General features: G+C 33.8%; 1 protein-coding gene across 2 annotated transcripts; it reads left to right on the forward strand.

Annotated features, from left to right (window-relative positions):
- Positions 1-81: 81 nt before the first annotated feature.
- On the forward strand, positions 82-27979 carry LOC124371260 (GTP-binding protein Rheb homolog). Of its 2 annotated transcripts, none has more exons than XM_046829596.1 (5): positions 82-272; positions 3328-3399; positions 10655-10862; positions 21008-21161; positions 27343-27979. In XM_046829596.1, the coding sequence occupies exons 1-5, from the start codon at positions 224-226 to the stop codon at positions 27430-27432; spliced, it is 573 nt and encodes a 190-aa protein (XP_046685552.1). In that variant the 5' UTR covers positions 82-223; the 3' UTR covers positions 27433-27979. The 2 variants fall into 2 exon arrangements, with proteins under 2 accessions (XP_046685552.1, XP_046685561.1); XM_046829605.1 differs by having other exon boundaries at positions 21008-21137.

Genomic DNA, 27979 nt, shown 5'->3' on the forward strand with positions numbered 1-27979 from the left:
CACATACAAATATTTCCTCTTTGGATATTGCGTGCTTGTAATTATACTATTCTATTTTATCCTCTTAGTTTATGTTGATTTTCGTTTTCTAAGGAATTTTCTTCCATTGTGAAATAACGTTGTGTCAGTACATGTGGACGTCAATTGTTGTGGTTTAAAATAATTAAATAATTTCTTAACTTTGATATGTTTGTGGTATTTTGAGAACAAAAACTACAACAATATGCCACCGAAACAAAGAAAGATTGCAATTATGGGATACAGATCAGTGGGTAAGTTTAAGTCGTATTACAGATTACTCAATGACATTTGGTCTTTTATTGACATAGGCTGTTCAAAGATTCTTTAATTTTACAGGTCACAGAATTCTTAATGATTTAATTTGAATAGAATTAATTTCATAATGTTTGATTCCATGTCTTAATACTAAAACGTTGTAAGTAAATTGTATAGTCTTTATTAGGAAGAACTTTAATGAAAGCCTCTAGGCCTAATTACTATCTGTTTGAAATTTCAAGCTTTTATGGGTATCTCATTAAAAACAGTCAAATATCCAACTCCCAAATGGACTACTAAGTTGACACAGATATGGTGTTTGGCGAGGTATGATTCCACTTTGGGGGCACCCAAGACTAGGCTAGTCAGTAACAGCCTAACAGTCAGTAACAGATAAGATTTATTTTAGCCATATTAAGTTATATAAAACCATGTTTAACAATCTCTTTAATTATTATAGGCTATTACCAGAAATAATCTGTAAGCTCCATATCTACAAACAACGTTCAGCTTCCTGAGGCTACTCGTAACTTCGGATCGATCAAAATATCAGTTTTGTGATTTAAAAACAACTACATAAATAGGCAACAAATTCATACTCAGTAAGACTTTAATATTCAGCCTACACTGGTTATTTGATTGCCAGTATCAAGTGATTTGGTATCTTGCCCGGTTTCAATATTATATAGCCTAATTGTACAAGAACAAAAATTATTCTAAACCACAAAATTGTTGAATAAGTTCTTTTCAACACACGCTTTAAAGAAGTTACAACCAAAACTTGTTATAACTATGACTCAAGATAATACTAATAAGTTTGAGTATTTTGCTGTCAAGAATTATTATACATTAACAACAAGAGTAAGACATTATTACAACAACAAAGACCAACTTTAACATATAGGACCTACATGTCAGAGATACTTAACAATAGATTACCTACAGCTTTTCCTGAGAGCAGTGAGCAAAAGCTTTTGTGAAATGGAGGAAAGGATTCTCACCTGACAGGTGTTTTACTTTCATGCAGCTTACAAAATAATTAAAAAGATAGTCTGCTATACTGCCTGTTGATATTCTACTCCCCTCAACCTCTATGATTGCTTGCTACGAACTTTAAATTTCATATTCATCGCCAACATTGTGAAATAACGTTGATGTATTACATTCCTCAAAAACAAAATTGGCATATTTTGTTTTTTAAATAATATGTTTGTGAAAATTTGTTTTTAATCAGTTATGAAATATTGTGTATATTGCATGGGGTACACGCCATCATGAACGTGTTAAAGACTATCTTTTTACTGAAAACTATTTTTCCACATGCAGTTACAATTCAAGCTGTGTACACACTTTTAATACTTTCACTGCCACCTCCTCATTTTGACAACTTTCTTATACTACCATCCATATTTATGATTTTTTAAAATAAATGGTACTTTGGGATTATACCGACCACACCAGTATGAAGAACACAAAAATAGAAATTTATAGAAACAAACATGATAGAACGAAAAAACAACTCTTCAATTACAAAATTACAAACTTACAAGCATTTCCAGGTATTGTGATCGGTATTGTTGTCGCTGTTATCTTATCTTTCTCGAGAATCCTGATTACGGCAGGCCGCGCGGCATCACGTGATTTGCACGGTACATCATTGCCTTTCCATTACAATTCAATTTATATTTCTGATTAGCCCCTCTAGAATTTGATATTTTACTGATAGGTACTATCTCGAGGGATGTTTTTCTTTTGTCGACATCAGCGCGGGGCAGCACCGAAGGTGCTGCCGAAGCCCGCGCTGATGGCCGGAGGCACTCGCATTTTGGGTGGCGGAATGTGATCAAGAATAAAAACAAGTTTTGAGTGTTTTTTTAATAAAAAGTTTAGTTTGGTAAATGTTTGTTTTTGTTGAATTTTTGTGTTTGGAGAAATGTAGAGGTAAAACACGGAAGTACAACAAAGCGATGCACCAGCTGAACGGGCGGCGAGACTCTGCAATCACGTTATCTACTAGACGCTCGACTTTGACCTCTGTCTGAGGATGGGGAGGTGTTTGCGATAAGACAATTCCTGTTTTATATTGACGAAATATTGTTCTACGCTAATCTAGTAATCAGTAGAAACGAAATGTGAAATAACGATTCATGTCTGGGTGTGGTCGGTATAATCCCAAAGTACCAAATAAATATAGTTTTTAGCTGAGTTCTTACTCTTTCTATACAAATACTCATGCATAAATATTGTCAACAAAAAATTTTGTTCTAAACTGAAAAATAATGTTTTTTTGTTGAAAAAAATCATCATGTACGTCTATAACATAAATGTATTTCTCATTATTATTTGCTGTATTCACCATTTTAATTACAGTCATTTTAATTAGCTACAAATATTTACAATTGAAATCCACTTATGTTTAATTTTTTTTAATGTGGGGACCTAATCCACTTGCTCCAGGGAATTATCAAAATCTTCATCAGAAGCTGAAAATAAACAAAAAGACAAATTTTGTTATAAATAGTTTTGTAGAAAACAATGTCAACTAGTCCATAGGTAGTAAAATCAGGATTATTATCTGTGTCATCTTGAAATACATCATCACTTTCATTGTCACTTAAAAATCTGAGTAACTTTTCTAGCACTTGATTGCCTTCAATACTGTCACGATTCATTGTATTTACTCACAAAAGAATCGTAAACTAAAGTAGTAGCAACAAACGGCCGGCCGGCTGCCGCGACTGCGACACATGACAACGAGTTCATAAACAAACCACTTTTACTGATATTCCAGGTGACTGCCAACAACATTTCATATATCATAATCCATAGAGTAAGAAATAAAAACATGGAAATAGTGAATGACTATCAATGCTGAAGTTTAAATATGTTTAAATGCATTTTTATTACTTAAAAGTTGGTGTCATCAAAAGACGTCAACAGTTAGTGTTAAAAAAATTGAGTTAAGTGGTTAAAATATGTTAAATTTGTCGAAAGCAATACTTTGTTTAGCTCAATAATTTTTCTAAAGAGTATAATGTAATAATGTTACAGGTAAATCATCCCTGAGCATCCAGTTTGTAGATGGACAGTTTGTGGATTCCTATGACCCAACAATAGAAAATAGTGAGTATGTTGTTAGAGTGTATAATAAAGCTAATCATTGTTCAATATCACTTTTGTGAAATAGTAAGGACTTCTATATTAACAAAATCTTTGTTTAAAATGTGGAAGTAGAACTTAGGAACTCAGAAATATTTTTTAATGTAGTCTGTAATAATTTAAGAACATGTGATTTTTAGCTGTAGATATAAACATATATGTATTCAAAAAAGATTTAATTTATATTAAATGTAGTAACATATTAAAAATGTATAATATGTCATTTGGTGGACTTCCCAGCTAGAGTCATATAGCTGTTTTTCAGACAGCCATAGATAGCTTCATCACGAAAATAGATTGTACAAAATTAAATTTATCAGGTATCATAACTCAAATATCCGATCATGATACTCAACTTCTAGAATTTTTAGAATTAAAGTGTATTGATTTGAGTAAAATTAATATAAAAAAAACTATGCAGAAGATTTATTTTAAATAACACTGAACTATTTTTACAAGATATAGCTATTAAGACATGTATAGAGCTTTATCAAGCATCGGTAGATGTGAAATATCAACTATTTCATAGTATTTTTAGCTATATTTTTGAAATAGATTTTCCTAAAATTAGTCAAACGGTTAAAGAACATTTCTTATTACAAAACTGGATTACTGGTCATATACAAATAAAAAAGAATGAAATAGTTGAATTTGAGAACAAATTTATAGTTTCCTAAAACACAAATTTCAAAGTAATCATTAAAGGAAAAAAAAAATGTATTGAAAAGTGCATGAATAGAAATAAACAAAAATACTTCGATGATGAAATACTATACTCTGATAACAGACCAAAAAAAAAAAAAATTAAATAATTAAATATGCAAAGTAAACAAACAATCCAGTCTAAATCATAATAAAACTATTATTGCAAATGAAAAATTAATAACTAATCCTGTTACTGTAGGAAACACTTTTAATGATTTTTTTGTGACAGCCGTTGACTTACTAGTATTACCTAACATTACTCAGCTTAACTCCATTTATACCAATAGTGAACGACCTCTGCTACGGCATGTTTCAGATTTTAACCGGTGTCTGAATATCTGTTAACAAGAATTGTTTTGTCATTTAAAACCAAGTTTTCTGTTGACATGATGATATACCAATTGATTTTATGAAAAATTCGATTAACTTTATTTTAAAACCTCTTTGTCCATATAATCAATTCTTTAATTACAGGAACATTTTCTGGTATTTTAAAAGTTGCCAGAGTGATTCCTCTCTTTAAAAAAAGTGATGTGACTGATTCCGCATGCTATGGGCCAGTGTAATTGCTCCCACTCTTTTCTTAAATATTTGAAAGAGTGGTTTATGATCAAATTTTAAAACATCTAGAGTCTAACTGTTGGACAAACAACAACATGCCTTTTGTCATAGAAAATCAACAATAATGGCCGGTATAGAATTTATCCAGTCCATTATTGGCTCAGTTGATAAAAGAGAAAAAGTAATAGGAATTTTTTTAGATCTTACCAGAGCATTTTATAGTGTCTGTCGTGTAAAATTAATGAGGAAATGAATCAGCTTACGTGTCTGTGGAAAGGAGCAAGCATAGAAAACAATATGTAGAAAAAAAAGAAACAATTTTTCACAATAAAAGTCAGTATATGAAGGCTCATAGATCACAGCTGTGGCATGGTGTACCCCAGGAACTAGGTTAGTGGTAGTTCAGGAACTAGGTCAGGAGTAGTTCATGTCAGGAGTAGGATTTGAGTCAGAGGATTAGTTTCTTCTATGGATGGAATCTATGGGCAGTTTCGCACTGCTTATCCTGGAACATATATTGTTTTAAGTTATGTAGGAGGTTTTCCAGGGGTGATGGAGAGGTTGGATAGTGCCGTATGTCTGCATGCTGATGATTCAAATGTTTTTTTTTTCTGGTCAGAAGCTTGAAAATGTTGAAATTTCATCGTATATTGATCTAAGTAGGATTTAGGATTTTTTTTTGACATAAATAACCTTTTATTAAATTCAGAAATATCTAATTATATCTAATATTTTTCTAAAAAGCAATCCAGATCAAATTTCAACTGTGGCTTTTTTCTAGACTATGACAGACTAAACAAGTAGATGATACAAAGTTTCTAGGACTTATATGAAATATATAAAAATTTAGCTTGCGATAAACATGTAGATCATGTTATTAATAAGATGTGTACTGGTCTGTATGCATTGTGACTAATCACTAAAATTAGTAATTTAAATTAATATATATCTCATTGATCCACTCACATTTAGCTTACGGAATAAGCATTCGTGGAGCAACAACGATAAGCAGTTTAGATAGGCTATTTGGTCCTACAAAAAAGAATCTTTTAGAGTCATTTAAGATATAATAATTCTGTTAAACATATTGTTTTCTGAACTTGGAATTCTGACACTATATAGTTCACACGTATTTGAATCAGTAATTGATGTAAAAAATTTTTAGATCCTATTCTAAACACACACACACATATTTTATATATATATATATATATATATATATATATATATATATATAAAATACTCGTTTTAATAGACGTATTGACCAACACAATCCAGAATTTTACCAAAAGATAACATATTACAGAGATGTGAGATAATCACATAATTTACCAACAAAATTTATAATGGAAACAGATCTGTAAAATTTTAAAAAAGAAGTAAAGGATTATTTTACTAACCTGTCTCAATATGTTTTGAGGAATAATTCATTATAAAAAAACAATTAATTCATTTAAAGAAGAATTGAAGATAAATTGTAAGTTTTATCATTTTAACCCTTTGAGTGCCACGCGAAGTGGTGGAGGTCATGCGGCCAGTGCCAATCATTTGTGACAGGCCATTCCCCTCAGTGCCAAGCACTATTTTTATGTTACTGCGCAGTATTTTACTAAAAAATTAACATCTTCCTTAAAAATTAACATAATGGGACACTTTTTGCTTTATTATTTAGGGCAAGATACAGGCTACAAATTGGTATATATATATATATATATATATATATATATATATTTTGACCATAAATAAAAAAAAAAAAATATTTATATATGTGTAAAAAAAAAAAAAAAAAAAAAAATTGCTTAAGATACAAAAAGTATTTATTTATTTTTGTTTTATTAGTGTTATGTGCCAATTTTATGTTTCCCCATGTTAGTTGGAATAAATGTACCAAGTTGCATTAAAATACATTTATATATAACTGAGTTTTGAATTTTTTTATATATTGCTGCAAAATGCTGAAAACCTGCACCAACATGCACGCTTACTCTTGTTCATGTAAAATATATTTAACTAGTTTTATGAAATTAAATCAAGGTAGATTATACAGGGAGCGGCAAAATGATCTGACGGTTTTCGCTGCTGCGCTGTCAAGCGAGTGAGTTGTGGGGGGTGGTGGGGATAGGGGCGTGGCAGAGCCTACGTGCGGACATTTTTAGTAGCCATGGAGCGGTGGACGGCTGAGCACCGTGCGTTCGTTGTGGAAGCATTTTTTTAAAGTGGCGATAGTGTTGTTGTTGTTCAGCGGCAGTTCGTTTTAATGTGGCTCCAAGAGGGAAAGTGCCAACTCGAAACACCATTTTGCTGGGTGGGTAACTTTAGAGCTACCGGTTCAGCTTTAAAACTAAAATCAACAGGCCGTCCAAGGTCAGCCCGGACGCCAGAGAACGTCGAGAGAGTGAGAGGAGCTGTGGAAGCCAGTCCTCGGCGGCCTGCACGTAAACAAGCTGCAGCTCTGCAGATGTCTGACCGCTCGGTAAGAAGAATATTAAGGTACGACCTGCACTTTCATCCGTACAAAATGGCTATCGTGCAACATTTGAAAAGCCCAGTGATTATGCAAAACGTATTGAATTTTCAGAGCAAATGATTGATTTGCTTACAGATGAAAAAATTCTCATTATGAGCGACGAAGCTCATTTTCATTTGAATGGTTATGTTAATAAACAGAATTTCCGATATTGGTCAGAAAACAATCCAGAAGAACTGCATGAACGACCTCTTCACAATCCCAAGGTCACTGTGTGGTGTGGCGTAACAAATTGTGTTATAGGCCCATACTTTTTTGAAGAGAACGGTCTAACTGTAACCGTCAATTCACAACGATACCTGACTATGTTGAAAAACTTCCTGATCCTGGAAATACTCATAAATCGCTTCAACCGCCACAGAATTTGGTTCCAGCAGGATGGGGAAACTGCCCACACAGCCAATGTGGTAATAAACTTCTTAAGAAGCAAGTTTCGTGGCCGAGTCATCTCGCGTTTCGGGGACATTGCGTGGCCACCTCGCTCCCCGGATCTCAGCATCTGTGACTTCTTCTTGTGGGGACTGCTGAAATCTAGAGTATACACAAACAAACCCCGCACATTGGATGAACTGAAGGAAACCATACGCCAAGAAATAGCCAACCTCTCTCCTGAAATGTTAGGGAAAGTGTTTGACAATTTCAGTGCAAGATTGGAAGAATGCATCGCCAAAGACGGACATCATTTTAAAGACGTTATATTCAAATCTTAAACAGATCAACTCGCCCTTTTTTGGTTATTTTTATAAATGTTCATAAATACCAATCTGAAATCTGCAATAAAACACTTTGTACCACTTTAAACGTTTGAGTTGTTTACATTATAAAACCGTCAGATCATTTTGCCGCTCCCTGTACAACTGTTATTTATTTATTATGAACAGACTTAAATTAATTACTTTGGGCTTATTTCATAAGGCCTATTATACTAAATCCTTCAGATGAAATAACTGAGTGAGTGTTTTTATCATATAGGCTAAGAATGAATTGATGTATTTTCGCGGTCAGATTCCGTTATATGCCCCCAACGCTTAAACTTTTTTCAATGAACTTAGAACGTTATAAAACAATGTAGTTGAGTAACAGAACTAACATTCCATCAATCAACAAGCATTTCCAGGTATTGCGATCGGTATTGTTGTCGCTGTTATCTTATCTTTCTCGAGAATCCCGATTACGGCAGGCCGCGCGGCATCACATGATTAGCTAGTAACCAATTGTAATTCATTATAATCATACGTAAATGAAAAATTAGTGTTGGGGGCATAATGTTAGTTCTATTACTCAATTATATCGTTTTATAACGTTCTAAGTTCATTGAAAAAAGTTTAACCGTTGGGGGCATATAACAGAATCTGACCTATTTTCGCTTAAGGGCGATTTGTTCCTTTTACTCATTTCGGCAAACTATACCTTATTCAAAAATGAAATTGAACTGAAGTAATAAAAGTAGGAAACTTTTAAAACACTAATCAAAATGTCAACACAGCCACACTAGACAGCTAGCAGAAACAACTGAACGTAAACAAAACGACTGCAGCGTGACAACAGGCGGTTCGCGTCACAGCCTTCTAGATATCAGCTACATAAAAATATTGTATACTATATATACAAACTATCACTACTTGAATTATGTCGTACATTTCTTGGGCTTTAATTTGATACGTTTTACGATATCATATGTCAATATTTAGCAACAAGATGACCAATATTGGAAAGGCCAATCTAGTCGGCCCTTGGCAATTTTCGTCAATACCATCGGGCCGATTAGATCGGCCCTTGGCACTATGCGGAAACGTTGCTAGGCCGATTAAATCAGCCCTTGGCACTCAAAGGGTTAATGAACTAATGTTTCCATTTTTTATTTATATTTTTAAATTAATAATAATATTTAGTTTTATGGTAGTGACACTACTTTTTGTACCTTGCACATATTATGGAATAAAGTGGTTTGACTATGACTATGTATGTGAGAATCAATACAGAACAATGTATTATGTACAGTTTATCTGTGGCACTTAAGAGGGTGGAAAGCCTGTCATTGGTCATGGTACAAATGCTTCTTAGAGAACTTTGTTTTCAACAATGAAAACTTACTTTTGGTACTCAAAGTAATATTTTTATTGGGTTTTAAGAATCTTAAAAATGAAAATTGTTCTCTGGGGGTATTAGCACATTAAAATTACATAATGGAGTTCATAAAGATCAGATTATCCATATGTTTTCTATAAAGGTTTCAGTTATATCCAAATTCAAAATTTAATCTGGTTTAACTTTTGAACCCTTTTAGGATCAGCCGTAAAGCCTTTTATATTGCTGGTAAAGTAGAACACTGTTGCGGATCAACTGGTGATATTGCATCAGTGTGTACTACTCGAGACTGGCCATCGGTATAAGATTTGGTTGATTTGGTATTTTTTCACTTCCATTTTGGGGAATATATCACTGAAATATTTATTATTAGTAATCACATTCACTACTACTCAACTACTCAAGTGCTGTTTCATATTTGTTTGCATAGAATATATCTATAAACAGATGCGAAACAATTATAGTAACAATGGTGGCACTGATGTGTACATAGTGTAATTTTGCACACTTTTCTACATAGTGTAAATAGTAGTGTACATCATTTTTCTAATTGTTATTTTATCCATCATTCTGTCAGACAATTAAACAAACCCAAAATGGTAATTTTATTTTTGTTCACTTAATATTCAAATTGTCTGCTTTAATGATGTGTTATATGAATGTTTTTAGATGATTCTTAATAAAAACTACTGGTAACAACTTAATATTTTTTTTAATGTAATTTGGTACACTTATACAAGATACAGAACATAGCAAAAATAATGTTATTGCCCTCGTTACGTAATTGCCTTCAAACTAAACTTGAATTACAAATTACAGTTTCTTTCATGTTTTACATCTTTGCACATTTTGGTACTATGCCAAAAATGTGAAATATGTACAGCCTATGTATTATACACTTACAAAGTGTCTCATAATACATATTTAGACTATTGTTGTACTGTGTTTGGAGATTACTATATCAATGAAGAAACTTGGAAATTGGCAATGATCTTAAATTAACTAACATCAAAGTCTTCCAGTTCACACCATGTTGAGAAATTGCTTACACAAATAACTTCTTTAAATATTTTGGCCTCACAATGTTAATATCTTTAGTCAACAAATGTTAAACAAAAATGTAAGCCTAAGAACTAAGATCTTAATTGAAATCTTAAATGAAACTTATAAAAACATTGCCTTTATGTATTCACCTTGCTTTTCAAGAAATGCAATTTCTTCCAGCAATACTATTACAGTTATTTATCTTAAATTCATGGAAATTTAGATCTAAAAAGTAGTGGAGTAGTACCGAAATATACCGTGAATGTCTTATTGATTGGCTCATATATTTTACAGCTTTCATAAAGACAACTCGAGTGCGTAGTCAGGAGTATGACCTGAAGCTGGTGGACACTGCAGGTCAGGACGAGTACTCGATATTCCCAGCCCAGTACTCAATGGACATACATGGTTACGTCCTCGTTTACTCCATCACATCCAGCAAATCCTTTGAAGTGGTGCAAATCATTTATGAGAAGTTGCTTGATATGACGGGAAAAATCCAGTAAGTGTCTTTTGAAATTAGGTTTTGATATGCTACAATGTTTCTTTAAGAATAACCTAGTACATACGTTCTAAATATATCCTGACTAAATTTAACCCTTTCCACGCTGTAGATGGATATATTAGAATGGTAGACTTTGACCAAAATGCCAAGTACAGTTATATCCAATATTATAGAATGTCTCTTGGGAGATCTTTTTAGTTTACAAAAGGCCTTCAAAATATCCTGTGCACGCTCCGTGCTTTATCGTGGTTGCCAAGGAAGTATTTATAAACGACCTTCACTCTGAGGCAGAGGGAGGAGAGCGCCTTTGTCTAACTCCGACCACCTGCTCCTCAGTTCTGCATTTCCTACAGAGCCATAACCAAACATATCCATGGTGTGTATTACTGCTTTCTCAGTTGTCACGAGTGCGCGTCTACTACGTATCTCCTTATTATTCTTCATTGTGTGTGGTAGTGTTGTGATAAGTTTGAAATATTTATTTAGTTTTACAATGAAATTGAACTTTATTTGAAATAAACAGTTTTGTAAGTTGTTCTTTTTTATTTTTATGAATAAATACACTAATTTAACCCTCAAAGCGTCCATCGTCGATATTTTCAACGACTCAGACTTTCACTAAACGTCATCGTCGAAAATTTCGACTATGAACATTCATCTTTTTAAATTCATTTTACGACGCTAATACCGGTCAAATCACCGTATAACCTATACAGTTCGAAAGCTCGTGAATTTTACCTTGTGTTTAGTGGTCTTTGGATATCTCGTAGTCAGTATTGAACATTAGTCTACATCGTTTTCATCAGCTGTTATTTCCAGTGAAGCGTATATGCCTTGTTTGTTGTTGCTGAGATACGAAAGTGTAAATTTCACCATTTACAGTGTATTTTGTGCTGTTTTCTTTGCTATATAGTTATCAATTCGTAGTTATATAGTTACTAATTGTTTTGTGTGTGTGTTATTGTGACTTTTTGTGCTATATTTCAATATCTTATAATATTTTTTGTAAAAATTTTCTGTTTATTTTCTTCAAGTATACTTTTAGAAGCTGTCTTTTATATATATATATATATATATATATATATATATATATATATATATATATATATATTTATATAATATAAAATTAGATAGTAATGAATATGAATTCTCTGATTTGTATGTGAAAAATATATAACATTTAATAGCAAAAGACTAAGATCATTGTTATATCAATGTGTTATATATATATAACTAATGCAATTAGGAAAATTGTCAAATGTGCACTTTTTCATAAAAATATGTACAAAATAAAAACTATACATATATAAACTGTTTAAAATTATACATTTCTGTCTTCAGGACAAAATTCCCCATAATTTGGCTATTCTGAATTTTCAATATATTTAATATTTCAAATACATGTCCATACTTTTTTGAAAAGTTTTATTTTTTTTATTTTAATTTCGTTACTTCTAAGGTAAGAGAATTATTTTTCTAACTTTATAGTTATACAGTCTGAAAGCTCAGTTCTTTGCAGAAAAAATGGTATATAACACTTAATATTTGAGTTAATATTTAGATTTATTATAGATTTTACAAGGAGAGCCTGCAAAACCTCACAAAACAGGTGTGCACTTCATAAAATATGATGGACGCTCGGAGGTTTAAAGTAAAATACACTGTTTTATACATTGTTTTTTTAACTTTTACAATTTAGTTGTAATAAAAATTAGCTTTAAACTTAAAGAAACTTTTTTACATGTCTTGGTGTTATAGGAAAGTAAATGGATTTATTAGTGGAGTGCGATGAGGTAATATCCCCTAGTTTGCATTATATTGTTGCTTTCATCAGTCTAATATCAGATTTCAGAACCAGAACTTATGTATTGTTTGGTACAACCTAAAGTATTCAGGATTTTCAGAAAAATAAAATCTATGATAAAAGTCAATACATAATGTAGCATTATATACTAATTAAAATAACATATACAATGAAACATGCAAATACTATTTCTAAAATTAACAAAAATAAAAATTGCTCAAAAACAGGTACAAAGTGTGTTACATATTCGTTCTTTAGTACTTGGTAAAAATTAACTGAAGATATTTTAACGATTATTCATGATATATCTTCTCAACTGCTTTATTGTATGATCCCATTCATTGGATATCAAGTATTTAAAACCATTTTGTGTAGTGGATTTTATGTTGAAAGTGAACCTTTAAATTAAAGTCTTAATACTTGAATGTAATAAGTTTGATTTAAATTAGTTTTCAGTATTGAGTAAGGTCTTAATAAGCCAAAGCTATCCAAAATAATGTAACTGTAATAAGTGAAGAATACAAAAATCAAGCAGTCCAAAAACAAAGAGTTTGGTATAGTACTTGCAGTGGTTTCATAATATTATTATTGACCTGCCAAGTACAGTAATGTTTGGGAACAGTTGTGACTCACATTACACAGTATACTGTAGTTATCAAAGAAATCACATGGACAATGGAATGTTAACCTCAAAACCAAACTACAATAGTACTAGTGGCATTGTTTAAGCTAACCAAATATTGTGTCATCAGTGGGCCAATGTTTATTTTGTAACTGATTCATCTTAGATTAAAAGAGTTTAGTGCTTTTACAGCGCAGTAGACTCTGGGTTGTTTGCATTGTCGTCTCTGATATATTTAGATAATGTTGAATTAATCTCTCTGGACGATCAACAAGTCAGATGAAGAATATATATATATATATATATATATATATATATATATATATATATATATATATAATGTATATATAAAACTACAAAATATTGGATTTAAAACTGCAAAAACTGTGGATAAAGTAGCTTGAGCTTACAGTTGATCTTTTGCAAATTACTGATTAGCGCAATATTTAGTTTCAGTCCAAGTTCCACTTAGCACAGATGGGTGTTGTTAAAATGTCATCAAACTCGTTCATTCTCTCCAGTTGCAACTACTCCTACTCAGCTTTCTCATGAGTTTGATTACCTAGGTGAAAAATCCCCTCTGTCACTGTTTTATAACAGCCTTACAGCCATTTCTAATACAATCTCTAACTTCAGCATCAGGCAATAAAAATGTTTGGTTGTGCAATATACTTGCTGAGTGTTGCTTTAATGATCTTCTCTATACTCAAATTAGGGAGGTTTTCTAGTATTGTTAAAAGGGATAGTGGGCAGATAGAGTGTTCTACTTTGACCCTCATTGATCTTATCAGTAAGGCAACACCATCTTTTTTTAAAACATGATCTTAATTCAGCTTTGCACCAATCAGCAAAGAGGCATTAGAGGTCCAGCACTCAGTAAAACTCAACTCAACCAGGCCAAATTGCCTGTCTTTTCCTCGAAGAAAATTTGCTTCACTTTAAGTACTTGTTATCAGCAAACTACTGATTAGAGATGTGTATAGTGTAGAGAATTCTGAAGAAGCATACACATTTTTTAATTCATTGATTAGTGCTTTAATTCATTGATTAGTGCATATATAACCTGTCAAAAAATAGAAGAACAAGAAAGAAGAAAAACAATAATTATATGATAATAAAGATGGACATGTTAAAGCAATATTATCTGCAAGATCTTTTAAGATATAAGTTAACAGGAATTAATGAATACTGAGCGAAACAACCTGTGCAGCCTTTAAGAAAAGTTATGACCTGAAATTAAAATCACTGAGGAAGCAGGTGTCATTGAAAAAGCACAATATAAATCAAAAGGAATCTGGATAATATATTAAGAGCAGAATAAACAAGGACAAAAAGATACCTTGTCCTTGTTTATTGTGGATACCTATATGGATGTTTATTGTGGAAGATACCTTGTCCAGATAAAAGTGGATGGAATAGTACAAAAATTGTCCCTCAAAATAGCAGATCAATTTAATAGCTACTTTGTAAGAGCTACTGGCATGAGGAAAAAATAATATTTCAAGAGCCTCGTTATCACACAATAATGTAACTGAATGCAATACATACCTCTTACATACATACATAGATACTTACCTCTGAATTTAATACCTCTTACCAACCAAGAACTACAAAAAACTTATTAGCTCTTTTAAACTAATATGGTTAGTAGGATCGGACAAAATTCCCTCACAAATTATTAAAGTCTATTCCAATGAGTTGATTTCTCCATTAACAAGTTTCAGTTAGTCTCCACTAACAAATAGTTTAAAGAATAAGTGTTCCCAAGTACCTTATAATGCTCAAAAGTTTACGCTAATTCAGAAAAAAGGTGCTACCACAGGTACTACTAATTACATACAGGCCAATATTTTAAGTTTCAAATTTCTCATAATAGAAAAAATGGTCCTTGCAAGATTATTGAAACATTTACGAGGTGGTATCAGAAAGTTCCCGGACTAGGTCTGCTAGTTTTTTTACCTGGGCTATTATTGGCTGTTATCCGCTTCCCATTTGATATAATATAATATATATATATATATATATATATATATATATATATATAATATAATATATACAATATAATATATACAATATAATATAATATATATAATATAATATAATAATCCCATTAAAAAATCCCATTTTTTATTGTATGTTTTGTTTTTGGATACACGACAGGAAAGTATAAAAACAGTTTGTCCGGAAAGCTATTGAGAAGTTCCTGCGTCTTTTTTTGTATGTCTTCGACAGTTAAGAGAGAAAAGTCACAAGAAGCTAAATCTGGCAAATAGGGAGGATGTGGAATGGTAGCCATGTTGTTTTTGGCCAAAAACTGAGTTGTTTTCCTGGAAGCGTGAGCTGGAGCTTTGTCTTGATGCAAATCCATTTTTGTCTTTCCACAAATCAGGTCTTTTTTAGCGCACATTTTACCTTCAAACATCTCAAAACTTCACCAAAAAATTAGAGTTAACTGTAACAACAGGTGGCATGAACTCACGATGCACAATGCCTTTAATGTAAAAAATCACAAACATTGTTTTTGTTGCAATTTTTAGTTGTCTTGCTTTTTTTGGTTTGCTGACTGATGTTTTGTTTTTGGATCATAACCATAAAACCAACTTTCATCACCAGTTATGATGAATGTGGGGTCACTTTCAGATGTCTCTTTGAGGTTACTGAACACATCAACATGTCACTGTTTCTAATCGACAGTCAAAAGCCAAGACACAAGTTTTACGGCAACTCAATGCATGTCTAGATTTTTGGTTAAAATTTCTTGACAACTTCCATAGCTAATACGGACACCACTACCGAAATTGTTTATTGTCTGATGACGATCTTCATGAATGAGGTGCTGAGTTTTTACAACAATTTCATCTGTTTTGCTCGTGGGAGGACGTCCTGAACAATGATCATCTTCAATTGAAGTTCTGCTCAGTGAATGTTTTACAAAAGCTATCTTGAAGCATTGTAAAAGTTTCCATTGGTAATATCTTAAGTTAAAAGCGAAACTAGATGCAAGCCCGTTGCTTGAATTGTATCAGCCATGACAAAAATCGTTACGTAATAATAAAACACAATAACAAAGCACAACTTGTAAACGTTACCTAACTACTCACAACAATGAAACTCGTCACAATTACTCAACGGGTATTGCGGCAGAGACTACTGGCACGCTGGCTTTTACAGTCACGGTCAAAAAAAAAAAAAAAAAATGGTGAGTACAGTCCGGGAACTTTATGATACCACCTCGTACGAGACAATGATACCACCTCGGAGACAACAGCCTGTTAAGTGACAAGTAGCATGGGTTTGTTAAAGGAAGATCAACCTTAACAGCAATAATTAGTTTTATAGAGAATATAATTAATCTGGGGATTGTAACCTGGAAAATAACCTCATTCTTCCAAAACGTGATCCACTGGACATATAAAGAACAGCAAAATCAAGGTTCCAATCATACTTAATTGGAGATAGCCAAGTAGTTGAAATAAAATGCACATGAAAAATATAATTTAGTGTTTGAAATCCAGTCTGAAGCAGATAACTAGGAGAACGTCTCAGGGCTTGGTTTTAGGACCCGTTCTTTTTATTGTATTCATCAATGACCTGTCACAACATCTTTGTGACATGAGGACATTTTTTATATATGCAGACAATACCACCCTGAAAATAAGTAGAGATACATCTGACTTAACCCTTTGAGCGCCAAGCAGCTAGCGTGGGGCGAACCCGATAACGGCCAGACCAATTACGCCTGGTACATACGAATATGGCCAGTCCCTAAATCAGTGTTTTTTGTAGACCTTCACGGTAAATTCTATAACAATTGAGTAAATAAACATAAATGAGTTCTGTTTTTTTTTGTTATTGCAGGTAATAATCTGACCTATTTGCAAATGCTATTTAAATATTTTTTCATACTTTTGCAAAATATTAATTTTTTTAGTTTACATTTTTGTATATATTTTTTTATTAGTAAATTTTAATTTTTGCAGCTACATAATGAACATTTCAACACAATTTAATTCATTTCTAATATATGCCATGTTACTTCATATCTTTCTAAGAATAAAAATACAAAGTTTGAAAGAAATATCTCAAACAACATGTATGATATAATTAATTATTCAGCATAAGTACAAATAGTTACTTTTACATACCTTAGGGCATATATGTTTTGGTGAAGCCAAATGTCTGGCCAATGAAGTGGAAATAAGCACTGAATCATAAAATGAGATACAAAAACACACACACAAAAATTAACACACGAAAAAAACACTTATTTACATATTTACAGTTTTAATCCTTCAGGTTTTTATGGGCAGTTTATGTTTTCGTGAAACATTCAGGGTGAACACCGGCTTCACAGTTCAGACACATGTTCCGTGTTCTCCGGCGTTTCCCTTCAGATTGTTGCGGCCGCTACATACAGTACAACTTTTTTCCTTACCATTTGGAAATTTTTTGTAAACCCCGTCTCCTTGGACCATCAGCTCTCTCCATTTCAGCTTCTACATTGGTCCTGGTCATCAGCCACGGGAGCGCTAAGTCGTCGACAATTGAAACTGTAAATTCAAACCGACTTAGTACATTTTCTGTCGTGTTCAATTTATATAAGATGTAGGCGTTGAGTACCATACGACCAAAAATGTTGAAGATTACTTTTTTCCATGTTTTCATATTACGTCTTTCATCCAAGTATGTGTATAACATCTTGTCGGTACCGTCTATACCACCCATACCCATGTTGTATTCATGAACTATGTCTGGCTTTCTTTTTATTATAACTCTCCCCCGTCTCATGCGTGTAAATTGAACTGTTTTTGCCAAGCTTTTAGAAAGAAACTAAAATAAACTGTGATTTATTGCTTATTTTTTCACGCCATGCCATCTGCAATATGGGTCCTTTCCTGAGATACCTTTTTTGACCAACACCATACTTTCTAAGCAAAGGTTTTCTTACTCCCTTTCTATTTTTTTCCGAATTGTACCAGTCAACCAGGTCATTTTTGAATATAATTCTCTGGCCAGTGAAATAGTGGTAAAAAAAATTGTCCAAAAAAATATGGTATCCTTTGTTTAGAAGGTTTCCCATTTGCAGTAGTTTCATTACTACGTAATGGCTCAAGCCACTGCGTTCAATTTCTCTCCCGTTCACTATCAGTTGCGTATTGTGCCCCTTTATAACAAAAAAAAGACAAACAATAGTGTGTAACTGAGTCACACAGTACCCACAGTTTTACTCCCCCAGCGATGATGTTTTTTCTTGGACAGATATTGAGTAAGACCTGTTCGTTTTTTCGTGCCAACTAATGACTCGTCTATGGACACTTTTTGATAGGGGGTATAGTGAAACTTGAAAAGTCGGTTGGCATGTTCAATGACGGGGTGGAATCTACCGCAGGGGTCATAGTTTTTGTTCACCAATTCTGGCCAATGTGTTCCCATCAACAACATGAAAAGCATTTCAAAATTAACTCAAATCGGTTTCGGCTAAACATTTTTCGAAACCAAGGTGTAGAGTGAGCCGCATTTTCTAGCCCAGTAACTTCTAATGTTAGGCTTTCTCACTATGCCCATGTTTATAATGACAGCCAAAAACCCTTTCATTTCATCTACAGTAACCCTGACCCAATCCTTCATGCGACTTTGAGGAGATAAGACATTAGCCAACATAAATTGAGTTGCATAGCGGTTTGTCTCTGTTACCAGTGTTGCAATAAATGTAGCGGTAAAAAAACAGATTGATATAATCTATAGGCCTGGAATTTACCGGAGGGCAATGTTTAGTGGCCAGGTTGTTCCTCAAAAGTAAATTGATGGTCGTCGAAACCCACGATCAATTTCTTCTGCTAGCTCATCCCAACTACTACTTTCTGGTTCTGGGTCGGGTCGACATCTGCCCCCACCTCTTCCTCGAACAGGAGCACGACCAACTCTCATTCTTGGTCTTGGACCCACCTCTAGCATTCTGGCTATGTTGTTGTGGGCCTCATCTTCCGATGACGATTCATACAAGTTGGGGGTTGGAGGGAGGTGGAAATTACCATTAGGCCTAGGCCTACCTTGTCCCGATGTTGACGGGTACGGCTCAAAGTCCGGGTCAGCGTCTGTGTCATCAACACTTTCACTGTCACCATCCAAAGATGAACTACTACTGCTCGTAGTGTCATCTTGAAAAACTATCATCACTGTTATCAGTAAAAGCTGCATTTCCTTCACGTTGTAAACCACTTACTAATGTATTCTCACTTGCAGGAGACTGACAACGTTTCTTTTTACTGGGGAGCACTCATATTTCACATACAACAATACTAAACAGAAGAATTATACACAACAACTCACCAAAGACTCAAATAACCTTAGCTGTAAACAAACAATAGCGAAATGGCGCGAAATAACAACAAGTAATGACCATGTGACGCGGGAAGCGATCAGCTGAGAGCGCCACCACACAGCCTTCTGAATCACGCAACTTCTCGCTTGTTTTGTAAACATAAATACCCGCTTCAGTACTGCATGTATAATACATATTCCTTACAGCTATATTTCAAAAGCTTTAGTTTTTGTACCAATATTGATAGTATTTAGTTTGTTTACGCGATCAATAAATAAAAAAGTATTACTTGCCCCATATATCGGCACTTGGCCGTATTCACGTGTACCGCCCTTTGCCGATAACCTCGGCAGTTGGCCATATTCGTAACTAAACTACTTCTGCTTGTCGATATGTCGGCACTTGGCGCTCAAAGGGTTAAAAGAAACACTCCTCTCTGAGTCTAAATAAGGCTTATCAAACACCTAGTTGACCTAGTTACAAACACAACGAAAACAAAGCAAAATCTTTTTTCGGGAAAATAATAGTGCAAAAAAATTTGAAGATGTGGTTCTTGAGAATAAGGTACAATTGCTTTGTATGACTGTAGATAGAAACCTTACATAGACATCCCACATAGACAAATTATGTAAAACACTCATCTGGTTTTTACACAATGAGAATATTTAGACAAATATATATCTAATACCAAGCAACAATAATTTAAAAAATACAATACCAGACATGGTACCTTTTTTGTGACTCCTTAACACAGACTTACCTTATTTGAAACATAGGGTAAACCACTTATAACCACTCTACATAGCTGCAAGCTTTACTATTCCGGAAATCATTAGAAAACTAAGAGAACAAGACTTAAAGAGAGAACTGGGCAGACGGTTGACAGACCGGCCCTCCACAGACCAGCTGAGTTCTACTGACACCATGATACTTAATTTTGTTTAACCTACTTGGTATGATTAATATTGTCTTTGCAGTTGATAATAAATTGACACTATTGTATTTCTACATGAAATTATAAATAAAAAATGATGAAGGGGATATCTGATCATTTGAGAGTTTATTTCTAATTGGAAGTGATGACTTTGTCTTAAATCAACACCTCACTGTCTTATACTTAAATAACCTTACCTTATAAGCGAGATGTTTTTTGATGTCTAATGAACCTGTAAAACCTAAATACATCTTATAAGTAAAGAGGCAACTATGGAAATGTGAGTTTCACACCACTTCTCCAAACCCACTCCTTTTAAATGACTCCCACACTTTCATTAATAATGTAAATAGGAACACTCAGCTACAGAAATGTAAAGGATCATCTGTCATTATGATTCTGAATATTACGTGTGATTTTAAGACAACTTAAGTTAAAGCAATAAATAATTGTGTTACAGTGTTCCTATAGTGTTGGTGGGCAACAAGACTGATCTCCACATGGAGAGGATGATCAGCAGCGATGAGGGTAGAAGACTGGCAGAAAGTTGGAAGGCTGCTTTCATCGAAGCATCTGCCAAGCAGAATGAAGTATGTTCACCGTTCAGGAGTAGTGTAAGTTGTGATGTGCCGGCTATCTGACAATCCTTGACCGTGGTGGTTTGTCGGAATTGGGCAACCATCATAATTATGCTATCTTAGTGTACAATATCCAAGTAGTTTTTGTATAGATCTTAACCTACTAGTGGCAAGCCTGTCAGAGTATGCATAGTTCAAGAACCTTACAAAATTAAAAAGCTTGTGTAATCATTTTTAGTGTTTCGTACTATGAGACTATACAGGTTGTAAATTAAGTCCTTATACGCCTTGATATATTCCAAACGGATTGAGATATTGATGTAAAATCTTCACCACACATATTAAAATACTTATTTGGACTTTTTGAAGGATAAAAATATTTTCCCCTCTTTTTCAAAGAGGAAAAGAGGGGGGTCACTTTAAATTTTCAAATTGCAACCCCTAGCTTGTTACATGTAATTTGAAAGGTAAATTCAAAAGAAATACAATGACATGAACAAAACATCTCTACGACAATCCTAGCAAAAGTTATGGGCAAACAACCCCTTACATCTAAGGATGTAAATTAAGTCCCAATACACCTGGATATATCCCAAATGGATTGAGATATCAATATACAACCTCCACCAGACTTAATTAATTACTTTTTTGAATTTTTTGAGAGTAACAAAAATTTTACCTCCTTTGAAAAGGGAGGTAGAAGGGGGTAATTTAAAAATTTCAAATTGCAACCTCTATCTTGTGACATATCATTTTAAAGGTCTATTCAATGGAAACACAATTGTATGAAAAAACATCTCTATGACGATCCTGGCAAAAGTTATGGGCAAATAATCCCTTACATTGTAATGCCATCTGGGGAAAGATACCTCTTACTAAAACTATGCACACCAGAAACATTAGATACTATGAAAAGAAATAAGCTGGGCCCCCCAAAGTCTGCATTGTGTTGATATGCCCAAAACATTGTCATTGTCCCTACAGATTATAATTTTTTGCGTTATTTGCCCATAACTTTTGCTAGAAACGGTGTAGATGTGTTTTATTAGTGTCATTGTGTTTCTATTGAATAGACCTTTAATATGACATGTCACAATATAGGGATTGCAATTTGAAAATTTAAAGTTACCCCTCTTACCTCCCTTTGAAAAGGAGAGGGTGAAATTTTTGTTACCATCAAAAAATCCAAAAAAGTAATTTAATAAGTATGGTGAAGATTGTACATTGATATCTCAATCCGTTTGGAATATATCAAGGCGTATCAGAACTTAATTTACACCCTTAGATGTAAGGGGTTGTTTGCCCATAACTTTTGCTAGGATTGTCGTAGAGATGTTTTGTTCATCATTGTGTTTCTTTTGAATTTAACTTTCAAATTACATGTCACAAGATAGGGGTTGCAAAGTGACCCCCCCCTCTACCTCCCTTTGAAAAAGGGGAGAAATATTTTTATCCTTCAAGAAGTTCATAAAAATATTTTAATAGGTATGGTGATGATTTTACATTGATATGTCAATTTGTTTGGAATATATCCAGGCACTGTAGGCGGACTGAACTGCCTCTTGATGTGTTAATTGATTAATTCATTCTCAAATCTATTTTCTATTTCTGTAGTCTCTTGAGCATATAAATTTGTTCGTCTTCTAATTGATTTTTCCCTCCAATGAAATTTGCTCTATAATCTGATACTATCAATGAGCAAGGACCTCTTCTAGACAGAAAATGTTTTAAAGCGTTTAGAAAAGCATTAATCAATAGTTCTGTAACTAGTTCATTGTGGACAGATTTCACAACCAAACAAACAAATAGGCAAATGTATGCTTTTTGAGTTTTGGCTCCCCTTCTTTTTGCCACAGTTATTATAGGGGTCCAGCATAGTCTACACCAGTGTGAGTGAAGGCTTTTTTTATTTTTGATTAAAGTCTTATTTTTGGCAATGGAGCCATTTTTGGGAATACCGGCTTTAGGTTGGCTTTGAAGCAAATATTACAAAGTCGAATTCTCTTCTCGATCTGGTTGCGGGCTGAAACTATCCGGACAGTATTTGAGTTGCAGCAATGTCAACACTAAATGACTTCCTTTGTGTAGATTTTCTTGATGATAGTGATCTATAACGACTATCCAGACTTTTTGAAATAAAAAAGTAACCAACTGAAATAGGAACATTTTATTATATACATTTAAAAGATATATACTCTTAAGCTATTTTTCAACATAATCCCTATTCAAATTGAGACATTTTTCATAACGTGACACAAGTTTTTCGATTCCAGCTTTGTAGAAATCTGCTGCCTGAGATCTTAACCACTGATTGGTTGCGAGCCATGAGTTGGTAGACGTTTGGTACCAGATCTGGGCTATAAGTTGGTTGAACAAACACCACCCAATCAAAATCATCCAAGACTCGTCATGTACAATTGGCTGTATGGGGACTTGCGTTGTCGAGGAAATACAAAACTTTTGAGCTCAATTTTTGTCTACGCTTGTTTTGTATAGCTCGCCATAGCTTCTGCAGTGTTTTACAGTACCTCTGTGCATTGATTGATGATCCTCGTTCAAGGGAATCAAACAGAATCACACCTTTAGCATCCCAAAAAACAGTTGCCATAATCTAACTCGTTGACAGAGTTTGGAGAAATTTTCTTGGTTTTTTTTTTTTTGAGAATGCGTGAGCTCCCATTCCATAACTGCATTTTTTTACAATTGACATTTTTCACCCATATTTCATTACCAGTAATGATACGATTGAAAAGTTTGTTACCATGTTTGTCGTATTTATCAAGGAAAGTTAACGATGCAGCAAGTCTTTGTTTTTTGTGATCTTCTGTAAAGATTTGGCACAAAATTTGTTGTATCCAAGCTTCCCTATAACAATTTCATGAAGTATGAACTTTGTGAAATTTGTGGGAAATGTTCTGACAGTTCAGTCATTGTGAAACAACGATTTTCATGAACTTTGTCATCAATATTGATATCAAATCTTCAGTCGCTAGGCTAGGCCGACCGCTACGACTATCGTCATGAACATTGGTGCGGCCATTTTTATACACGACTGTCTTACTCTGCTTTCACTTATTATTCCATTTCCATAAACTTCACACAGTTGGCGATATATTTCAATTGGTTTATGATTTTTTGCGAAGAAAACCTTATTACACACATCACAAGTGATGGGGTTTTTTCAATTGCAGCACACATTTTAATTAATTACTGTGAGGAAAGTAAAAGATATACAGACTGCGCGTGACTACAGCTCGATGGGTATTGGACGCCTTGTTTTGACATAAAAATGGTGGCTGTAGCCTCACCCACTGCCGCACCATTCAAAAACGTCTTGTTACTTTCTGGTATTAGCAGGTCAACAAAATGATACCCCACCCTGAGCAAATCATTTTCCAAAATTGGGTCCAGCTGACGAAGTTTCTTGGAACAGGGGTTGTTAGTCTTCAAAGCTTTAATAACCTCATCGAAGTAACGTTTTTTAATTTTTTTATCCACAGTTCTGCGGCTTCTATGTCTTCTGGAGTTAACGGGAAATCCTTCACAGGTTTCTTGCATAAACATTTGATTACATAAACTGTGGTTTTCAAGAGTTTTTTGTAAGTTGGTGCTCTTAATAAAAGATCACCCATTGGAAAGAGTTATTGTACTGTAGCAGCAACGGTGAGTCTCTTAGCTTCCTGCAATAGATGTTCAGATGTTTTTTTTATTCAAGTTTGGTTGAAGGCCAATTTGCTTCATCAAGCTTTAACCATGCAGGTCCATGAAACCACAAGTTATGGTAATCAATGCGAATGCATTGCGAGTCAGACCTCTAAATAAGCAATCACTAGGGTTTTCCTTTCCTGAAACGTGTCTCCAGTTTACAGAAATTTTCCTGTAGTTGCGAGATTCTATTTGTGATGAATACTTTCTATCTTGCAGCATTGGTTTGATCCAGTACAAAGTAACTTTAGAATTGGGAAAAGCAATGATCCCGTCAAAAATGTGTCTTTTACTGAAAATATTAAAACTGAAAATACTGATTTTGAGCTTTAGCGGTGCGTCTCTTGTCTTGGCATATATAGTAGTTGAACTTCAACTTCATCCTTAGCATTACAGGTTCTAACATTACACAGCAGCTCCATAGGCCTAAGTTACTTCATCTGCAAGCTCATCTAAGTGATGAGCATATTGTAAGGTTGATAACTGAGGAAGTTCGTCGCAGGAAACTTTCCTTTCTAAGATGAGATTTCTGTTATTGTTTTCTCATCCTATTTTATATTTAGACTCCATAAGTCTTGAACTAAAATCTTGGTCGTGATCAAAACTGATACATTAAGTTCTAGTAAGTCGAAAGTTCGAGCAACTAATGATAAAATATTGTACTTGGTGCAATTCTCATCAGGCTTAGCAATCTTGAACATCAGATTGTCATTTGTAAGAAACCATTTCACTCCTAACACTAGTTGTGGTTTCTTTTTCAAGATCTAGCTAGATTCTTGTTTTGTTTGAGCTCTTCAGAGACTGTATTCATAAGTTCTTCAGAGTTTGAACTCTTATTTTGTTAGAATGAAACCTCTTGATTCAAACATATTTTTCATTTGGTGAGAGATTTCAATTATAGTCGGTTTATCTTTAGTTGAAGTAACTAGGTCGTCCATATAAATGTCTTACTGGACTATATCTGCAGCGAGAGGGATTTTCGACTTCTCCAGATCTGCAAGCATGCGAATCACACGTTGAGGAATGAAAGGTGAACCTGTTAGATCAAAGACTACTGTATTCAATTCATATACTTGAATATCATCGTCTGGGAAGTATATATTAGCCTTTGGTACTTGCTGTACTCAGGTAAGACTTGTATTTGAGAGTACATTTTGCTTACATTAGCTGTGACAGCTTATTCGAAGAAACAGAATCTTAAAAGGATGTCAAAGATTTTAGGGTAGAGCTTAGGCCTGACATGTAGAGTAAAATTTAAAGCGATTGAATTGTTTGAGGGAGAACTGCCATGGCAAAAAACACATAGAGGCGTGGAAGTACTTTCATGTTTGTGTACTCTGTGGTGTGGTAAGTAATGCGCGTCTGCTGGAGCATTCGTGACGTTTGAGACCCACAACATGTTCTTATCCAGATTTTCTTGCATTACAGCTGCGTAAAGCCAGTGAACATCCGGTCTTTGTATCAATCTTCTCTTTCTCTTGTCAGAGGTATTTTGAAATACATAGTTCTTTTGATAAGCTTGAAGATGTTGGGAATTTCTGAAGAGTAATCCAACACTAAAGGTATCATCGATTTGTCATATGAAAGTTGTTTTGAAAGACCTCTTCACATCGTTTTTTATCAGCAGACTTAATTTTAGTTTTTGGTATATTTTGTTGTACCCAAAATCTTTGAACCAGGTGGTCTAGTTTTAGTTCTTCTAGAATGGCACAAAATGTGTTTGTGTTTTATATGTTTTTAGAGATCGAAGTTTTTTCCCATTACAATGTATCCTACAGCAGTTTATAGGGCGGCTGAAGTCCCAGGTGGTCCGAGAACAACATCTCATTTTTGTAGAGATGGCCATTATCTATTAAGGCTCTTAGTGAGTGCGATTTTCCATAAGCGTCTTCAACATTAACCATAGCAGTGGCGGAAAGCTCCATAGCAGTGGCTGAGTAAGAGCTAAGCAATGATGAACATAAAGTTTGGTTGCTGGTTTCTGCAGAGATAGAAGCTTTAGAAGCAGGTTTTGAAACGTGATGTTTGAGGTCTACAGTAAGATAAGCGACTAGTCTGAGTGGTTTTTCGTTTTGAGGAGCAGTTTCAGTTCGATGCAGTAGTGAGAGGCGTCTTTTCTTGCAAGTAGAACAACAGTTTTTTCTCTGATAATCACTATATGTGTGGCTATTAACTGACAAACAGTTGTAGCAGGCATTATGACTTGACAAGGGACCAGCGTTCATACAGGTTTTGTAGTGAAATACTGGACAAAAGAACAATTGATGACAACTTTTCTCACACAAATAAGAATTATTTTTATTTACAGGTCTAGGTAAATTATTTACAGAGTTATGAACAACAAAGGAGCGATTCTAATTCATTGTTTTTATTTATTATTTTTATGTGTTATTATGATATTGCCGCAGCTGCTCATGTTCACAATGTTAAAATTGTTTTCCCTGCTATTTTTCTATGTCTTAGATGTAGAACTTGAGGGTTTCTCAATAAACTAACCCATTTTATTTTTCAGTCGGTCGCTGACATATTCCATACAATGCTCTTGGAAATAGAGAAGGCCAACGGTAACATGCAGGAGAAGTCCAACTGTTCCGTCTCTTGAACGAGCCGAGCCAAACATGACGTACAAATCTCATCATCCCAAAAGTTGTTTTCTCAAACAGAAAAACTGTAACTGTCTTAATCACTTCAAAGAAGTCACAAATTTTACTCCCGTCAGTGGTCGGTGTTACTTATCGGCCTGTGTACAATACCATTCATTATACTATCACTATTGTTGATCCATGCTAGATACATTTATTTGTATACAATTTTAAACGTGAACAATACATAGGCTATTTTTGCTAGTTGTTGGTGTAGAGATAGGGTAGATTAAGGTTCCTTTATTTGTACATTGTGTGTATTGATATCATCACTTATATATTTGTAAATACAACAAATGAATGACTAAGTAATATGTATGTTTGGGTGCGTAATGTACAATGTTTTAACGTGACATACGTCAGTTATTTAATGATAATGGGTTTTTGTTAAACTTAAGTTAGCGTCTTACTGTAAATGGTTTTCATAATAAAGAACATATGTATTTGAAATTAATTTATTTTGTATTATACTTTTGAAACAATAAAGTAATAAAAATTGTAAGAGTA

Source organism: Homalodisca vitripennis, chromosome 1 (genome assembly GCF_021130785.1).
Source record: "Homalodisca vitripennis isolate AUS2020 chromosome 1, UT_GWSS_2.1, whole genome shotgun sequence".
NCBI lineage: Eukaryota > Metazoa > Arthropoda > Insecta > Hemiptera > Cicadellidae > Homalodisca > Homalodisca vitripennis.

Coding starts and splice junctions, on each gene's coding strand:
- LOC124371260 (XM_046829596.1), top strand. CDS start 224: ATGCCACCGAAACAAAGAAAGATTGCAATTATGGGATACAGATCAGTG. Junction 273..3,327: donor TATGGGATACAGATCAGTGG/GTAAGTTTAAGT, acceptor ATAATGTTACAG/GTAAATCATCCCTGAGCATC. Junction 21,162..27,342: donor GTTCACCGTTCAGGAGTAGT/GTAAGTTGTGAT, acceptor TTTATTTTTCAG/TCGGTCGCTGACATATTCCA.